The sequence below is a fragment of the Pristis pectinata genome, chromosome 15 (genome assembly GCF_009764475.1).
Source record: "Pristis pectinata isolate sPriPec2 chromosome 15, sPriPec2.1.pri, whole genome shotgun sequence".
Taxonomy (NCBI): domain Eukaryota; kingdom Metazoa; phylum Chordata; class Chondrichthyes; order Rhinopristiformes; family Pristidae; genus Pristis; species Pristis pectinata.
The window spans coordinates 48,042,534-48,050,156 of NC_067419.1; the positions used below are offsets into that span (position 1 = coordinate 48,042,534).

Genomic DNA, 7,623 nt, shown 5'->3' on the forward strand with positions numbered 1-7,623 from the left:
GATCTGTTTATCTCCCTGCATTGAGCAAACTCAAAAGTGCTCATTCACTCGTCTGTTTCAGGTCAATTATTACCACAAAACACAAATTCAGGTCTGGTTACCAAACCTCCGCCCTGTTCACAGAAAGGTGGATGACTGATTTGTAAAAAAAACTCCTGCCCTGCAGTAAATCCACTGCCAGGTACACAGAAAGAAACAAGTCCTCCAACTGTTGTGTACACTAATGGAAAAATATCTTAAACCTGCCATTTATTTGCACTTTCTAGACACAAACACATGGCTTTGCATTCAAAACCTGCATTAGCACAGAGGTAGAGAGTTAGCCCAGGGATTTTCAGATATGAATCAGCTTCCCTCAGCTGGAATACTGGAGACGGTCATCTCAGAATCAAACTGCTGCCCCTCTCCTATATAGTAACCTCACCTTGTTCTTACCCACAAGATCAAACCTCCCCCATGGCCTACTGAAGTCCTCCCCTTCGACTTGCCTGATTTTGTGCTCTTAAGTTCTATGAACTAGCATTCCCCATAGAATGGTACATGATGCATGGTCAGTGTCTTCTCTGATTGTGAGCAGAATTGCGGGCTATTTGCTCGCACTTGTACCTGGGAGGTTTTGACACCTTCAAATGCACTCCACACATTAAAAGCAAATTCCCCAAAGGACAAATGACGCTACTGTTAAATCGGGGATAAACAGTAGATTTTTGTCAACTAGAAGTACTAGGAATAAGGTGGAAAGGAAGGTGTGTGTTAGTTCACAGTTCAGTCAGTGGTAGAGAATAGCAGAACAGGTTTGATGGACCGAATAGCTTCATCCTGTTCTCCCGCAGAGCTCAAAAAAAAATCCACAGAGGAAAATATAATCACCTCTGTTAGATATTTCTTACTGTGCAATGAGCTAACTGCATCTCCATAATGAAAGGTAACATTTGCACCCCTAAAACAAGAAAAAATCCTAGGTCAGCAATGGCCATTGGTCCTGCTCTTGCTTCCAAGTCAGAATCACACTTGTCCGGAAAATCCACCCCGGCACTCCAGTGCCTTACTGTAGGTGTACTACACAACCTGAATAAAATCTTAAGCTCTCATAGGTGATGCAAAAGATTGTGCTTCTCTTCAAAATAATGAGTTTTTCTGTATCTTAGACCAATATTATGCCTCAACCAACAGAATTATCTGCTCATTATCACATTGCTGGCTGTGGGAGCTTGCTGTGCACAAACTGGCTACAACAGTGACTACACTTCATTGGAGTATTTCTTTGGTGGTACAGCACCTGGTATACCCCAAACTTACGAAAGGCAGTGGATAAATGCTAGTTTTTCCCTCTAGGCCACTTCACTGAAAACCTTCGACCTGCTAAAGTAATAAAGCTCCAACTCTCCCACTGTTCTGGCCTAGTATTACACCATCTCTCTCACTGTGCACCTTGCCTGGAAGGGAGGATTGAGAATTGTCACAGAATGTTGCACACCAACTGTAATATGTTATGGACTCAGTGAAAGTCCCTTTAAGATAGAGAGTGTGTGTGTATGTGTGTGTGGGGCGTGCTTACGTCAATAGAAGATAAAGGACATAATGACGTTGTTGAAGAAGTTAGAAGGAGAGAGAGAGAGAGAAGGGAGAGAGACACCAGCCTGCTTGTTTTCTCTATCGATGGATGAGAAACAATAACTGTGTCTGCCACTGAAATCCATGTATGGAAGTTGGAAGTAATCCAGTGGAGTTCACTTTGTTGCTGACCTGTAGAAGGAAACAGGTATATTTGTGTGTGGACGACCACGATTCGGATGCTTTTCGGGGTGAGGAAGTCACTACCGAGTAAACACTGAAGTGTCGCTGGGGTTTCATCGTGGAACATTTGGATTTCATATTTACTCTCTCTATGTTTCTCTACATCTAATCTTCAGACAACGGTGGTTGTTGAAGAAGCCCTTGCTCATGCTTCACCTTATGGCTTGCGGAACTGAACTTTAAGAACCATTCCGGAACTGGGAGTTTTGGACTTTGTCACATACACACACACGACGAGTTTAGTTTTGGGGTTAATGTTTGAGGTTTAACATTTTTGAATTCTAACATACTAACATTTTTACTTTTATTTTACGTATTATCATAAGTAGTGATTAATAAAATAGTTTTTAAACACTGAATCATGCTCAGTGTGTTTCTTTTGTTGCTGGTTCGTGACAAATAGCTTTAAGTTACAGTGCTGTGAACACTGCAAAAGCACCCCAAGGTGCTTTACAGGATCATTATCAAACAACATCTGGCACATAAGGACATAATCAAGGAAATGTGTATATAAAATAATAAGAAAAAGGAAGCCATTTGGCTTATCAGGAATGTGTTGGTTGAACAAAATAGAGGTACCCAGACTAATGCCACCTTCCCGCACTGGGTCCAAAGCTCTGCAGGCCATAGCAACAAAATCTGTTGGGAGGAACTTAGCAGATCGAGCAGCATCTGTGGGAGAAGGAAAGGAAATGCCGACATTTCAGATCAAACCCTGCATCAGGCCCCAAGTCCTGATGCAGTTTTGACCCAAAATGTCGACAATTCCTTTCCTCCCACAGATGCTGCTCGACCTGCAGAGTTCTTCCAGCAGATCACTTGTTGCTCCAGGTTCCAGCATCTGCAGTCTCTTGTGTCTGCAAGTCACCAGCTCTTTTATGTGAAGTGGTTTCTGCCTCTAACCAGGCTGCGGGTTCCAGAACCTATCATTCTCTGGGTGGAGCAAATTCGCATCTGATTCTTCTCCCAGCTACGTTCAATGCTTGTCTGGTATTTGACTTCTCTGAGGTAAAGAGAGTTAAAAATAAACGACCTATCTAGACACCACATTATTTTATACACCTCAATTAAGTCTTCCTCAATTTCCTCTGTTCCAAAGAAAACCCCAGACTATTCAATCTTGTCTGGTAGCAAATATTTTACAACAACCTCCTTAACCATTTCCAGTTCTGACAAAATGTCAACTCTGTTCCTTTTTCCACAGTTACAGCTTGACCCACAGAGTGCTTCCAGCAGGCATGGTAGTGTAGCGGTTAGCGTAACGCTTTACAGCGCCAGCAACCCCGGTTTAAATCCGGCCGCTGTCCGTAAGGAGTTTGTACGTTCTCCCCGTGTCTGCGTGTGTTTCCTCCGTGTGCTCCGGTTTCCTCCCACATTCCAAAGGCATACGGGTTAGGAAGTTGTGGGCGTGCTATGTTGGCGCAGGAATCGTGGTGACACTTGCAGGCAGCCCCCAGAACACTCTACGCAAAAGATGTATTTCACTGTGTTTCGATGTACATGTGACTAATAAAGATACCTTATCTTATCTTTTCTGTTTTTATTTCAGATTTCCAGCATCTGTGGTTTTTTGATTTCCAATGACTGAATGGAAAAGCAAAGCCGAATGGCCAACTAATCTCCTGTTTTCCTTTCCCAAGCAATCATGTAATGCAGTGGCAAGAACTGTAAGTAGTACTCAAGCCGTGGTTTAACTAGCATTCACAACTATTCTGTTTTATAGCAATGATCAAAGCTTTCTTCGGAAAGAGATTAAAAAAAAACCTTAAAGTGTAAAGGATAGATACAGAGCGGGGAAATCCCAGAGCTTGGATTCCAGGCAGCCAAAAACATAGCTCAGTGGTGGAGCAATTAAAATGGGAACAATCAAAAGAGCAGAATTGGGGGCATGCAGAGAAATGTCGGTGGTAGGGTTGGAAATTATTAGAGATGGAGGAGCTGGGGCAAAGATATGGAGAAATGTGAAGGGAAAAGGGAGACTTTAATTTTGTGGTGTGCACACACACACACACGTGTCCATAGAACGATAGAACACTACAGCACAGAAAACAGGTCATTCAGCCCTTCTAGTCTGTGCCGAAACTTTATTCCGCTAGTCCCATTGACCCACACCCAGTCCATAACCCTCCAGACCTCTCCCATCCATGTATCTATCCAATTTATTCTTAAAACTTGAGCCCCACATTTACCACGTCAGATGGTAGCCCGTTCCACACTCCCACCACTCTTTGAGTGAAGAAGTTCCCCCTAAACCTTTCCTCTTTCACCCTAAAGCCATGTCCTCTCATAGTTATCTCTCCTAATCTAAGTGGAAAGAGCCTACTCGCATTTACTGTCTCTACTCCTCATAATTTTGTAAACCTCTATCAAATCTCCCCTCATTCTTCTACGCTCCAAGGAATAAAGCCCTAATCTGTTCAATCTTTCCCTGTAACTCAACTCCTGAGGACCCAGCAACATTCTAGTAAATCTCTGCACTCTTTCAATCATTGGGTCCAGGACCCAATGCAGGTCAGTAGGACAGGAGCAGTGAGTGAAAGGAATTTGGACCGACCTCGAGTGCAAAGTTATTGATGACCAGATAAGAAGGGTAGATCAGCAGAAATGCGATGGAACTACTGAGTCCAGAGGCAAGAAAGGCACAAAGGTTTCAGCGTTGATGCAGGGGCAGAGTCAGACATGTTAGAGGGTTGGAAACAGACTGATTTATTGGGTGTGTGGAAATCAGGACTGAGTTCAACTCAGGATTAAACATCGCCCTAGATTATGAATAGTCTAATTGCCATGGGGAGGGGTTGAGTTAATGATTAGGGAGACTTAAGTTTATGACATGTCACAAGAATGATGGTTTCAGTTTTCCCTGCATTTACTTGGAGGAAACTTCTGCTCGTCTAGAAATGGATGTCAGGCAAAATCTGGAGATACTGGAAGTCTTAGGAGAAGTGGTGGTGGGAGAACCAGGTGTTGTCAGTGTACAAGCAAAGCCAACGTGAGCAGAGAGCTGACCAATAGATGGGTTCAGGTCAGGTATCGGACAGACTGCAGGCTAGCTGAGACCCACAAATGCTGCAAGCTCTGGGAGGGCCAGAGGTCCAGGAGCTGGATGCCAGGGGATGGACATCAATAATGCCTCACTCTCTGCGGTTCTCAACCCAGCACTGAAACACCACCATCACCTCCTTTCCCCACACACACAGACAACTAAACCTCCCCCACCTTATCACTCCCACCCACAAGGCCCAGTCATTCCCCACTCCCCCCCAACCCAGGGTCCAATCAATTGCCCAATCCAAACCTTGCGTGCTAGTCACCCCACAGCCTCACGTTCTCATGTCACCCAATACCGAGACACCCTGGTCACCCACCCTCGCTTTCCTCTGGGACCCAGTCACCTCCCTACCCCCAAGAGAGTCCAGTCACCCCCAACCACAAGGGAACCGGTCACTAAACACCTTGAAGGACCTGGTCACCCACCCTCTCCTTCCTCTGAAAGTCAGTATCCCCCCTCAGCCACGCATGGGACCCAGTCACCCCCCCCCCCCCGCCACCTGTGGGACCCAGTCACCACCCCCCAGCCACCCGTGGGACCCACTCACCCCCCCCCACAGCCACCCGTGGGACCCACTCACCCCCCCCCCCACAGCCACCCGTGGGACCCACTCACCCGCCCCCCCAGTCACCCGTGGGACCCACTCACCCGCCCCCTCCAGCCACCCGTGGGACCCACCCCACCCCGCCCACCCCAGCCCAGCCACCCGCCCCCTCCAAACACCCATGGGACCCAGTTTCCCCCCCCACCCACCCCTGGGACCCACTCACCCGCCCCCTCCAGCCACCCGTGGGACCCACTCACCCGCCCCCTCCAGCCACCCGTGGGACCCACTCACCCGCCCCCTCCAGCCACCCGTGGGACCCACTCACCCGCCCCCTCCCGCCACCCGTGGGACCCACTCACCCGCCCCCTCCAGCCACCCGTGGGACCCACTCACCCGCCCCCTCCAGCCACCCGTGGGACCCACACCCCCGCCCCCTCCAGCCACCCGTGGGACCCACACCCCCCCCACCCCAGCCACCCGTGGGACCCCCCCCCCCCACCCCAGCCACCCGTGGGACCCACCCCCCACCCCAGCCACCCGTGGGACCCACCCCCCCCCCACCCCAGCCACCCGTGGGACCCACTCACCCCCCCACCCCAGCCACCCGTGGGACACACCCCCCCACCCCAGCCACCCATGGGACACACCCTCCCACCCCAGCCACCCGCCCCCTCCAAACACCCATGGGACCCAGTTTCCCCCCCCACCCATGGGACCCAGTCACCGCCACCCGCCCCCCCCCCCCCCCCCCCCCCGAGCCCAGCCACAGCTCCCAGCCCTGTCAGCTCCGTCCCCCGGCCCGGCCCGGCCCGGCCCGGCCCTACCTGCTCGGTGCCCCCGGGGCAGTAGTAGACCAGCAGCAGGGTGCTGAGCAGGTTGGTGGCGAGGCCGAGCAGGGTGATGGCGTTGGGCGCCAGCCAGGTGGGCACCAGCCCCAGCAGCCAGCCCCAGAAGAGCTGCAGCGGCGGGTCGAGCAGCGTGCGGCCCGCCGCGCGGTACCGGTGCTCCTCCAGCCGCTTCAGCTGCGCCTCGCTCAGCGGCCGCAGGAAACCCGCGCCCATCGCCGGCCTGCGAGCGAACCCCAGCCCCAGGCCACGGCCCGACGCTGGGCGAGGCCCACGTGACTGACTGACGGGGGGGGCGGGGTCTCCGTGACGGACGGCCCGGGACGGAATCTGGACCAATAGGGCGTGGTCCTGCAGTAGTGGGCGGGGCCGTTGGCAAAGGGCGTGGCCCACGTGACCGACGGTCAGGGGGCGGGGGCACACGGCGGGGGAGGGCGCGGCCTCGGTGACGGACGGCCAGGGACGGAGTTTGGACCAATAGGGCGGGGTCCTGCCATAGTGGGCGGGGCCATCGTCAAAGGGAGGGCCCACGTGACTAACAACTGAACGGCGGGGCCTGGCCGGAGCAAAGGGCGGGACGCACGTGACCTCCAGGGAGGGGAGGGACATGCGGCCATAGGTGGGGTCCGTGTGACTGACAGCCAGTGAGCGGGGCTGCACCAATGGGCGTGGCCCGTGTGACTGACGTCGAGGTGGGCGGGGCCTGGTACAAGGGACGGAAAGGGGTGGGGGGGTCCCTTGTTTGAGTGACAGCGAGAAGGCGGGGTCTAATGAGTAGGGAAAGCTTGGGATTGGCTTGAGAGGGAGAGGGTGGGGTCAGTGCCATAGAAAGGGCGGGGCTTGAAGTGATGGACAGAGAGGGCGGGGCCTCCCAATGGACAGGGAGGAGACACTTGTCCATGGGATCCCACCAAGGACCAGCAGGACATGATGTCCCGCACCGTCACCGACATCACCTCGGGGGATCTCCCCTCCCACGGTTACCAACATGTGGTCCCACAAATAACTAAATGTAACTGCACTGTGTAATGAATTGACCTGTACCTCGGTACAAGTGACAATAATAAGCCAACACCAATACCTGCTTCTATCTCCTCCCCAAGATCCACACGATGGACTGCCCCGGCAGACCTACTGTCTCCACATGCTCTTGCCCCATGGAGCTCGTATCCTCGTACCGGGACACTATCCTGTCCCCCCGATCCAATCCCTTCCCACCTACGTCCGTGACACATCACACGCTCTCCAGCTCTTCCATAGCTTTAAGTTCTCCGGCACGCACAACCTCATCTTCACCACGGCCATCCAGTCCCTGTATACCTCCATTCCCCATCATGATGGCCTCACTGCCCTCCGCTTCTTTCTTGACCAGAGACAGAACCAGT

General features: G+C 52.1%; 1 protein-coding gene across 1 annotated transcript in view; it reads right to left on the reverse strand.

Annotated features, from left to right (window-relative positions):
• chpt1 (choline phosphotransferase 1) overlaps positions 1–6,513 on the reverse strand; it is a 32,310-nt gene extending 25,797 nt beyond the window's left edge. The window contains exon 1 of the mRNA XM_052030756.1: positions 6,218–6,513. Within this exon, the coding sequence (XP_051886716.1) occupies positions 6,218–6,454 (237 nt within the window). The 5' untranslated portion in view covers positions 6,455–6,513. The remainder of the gene's footprint in view (positions 1–6,217) is intronic.
• Positions 6,514–7,623: the final 1,110 nt, after the last annotated feature.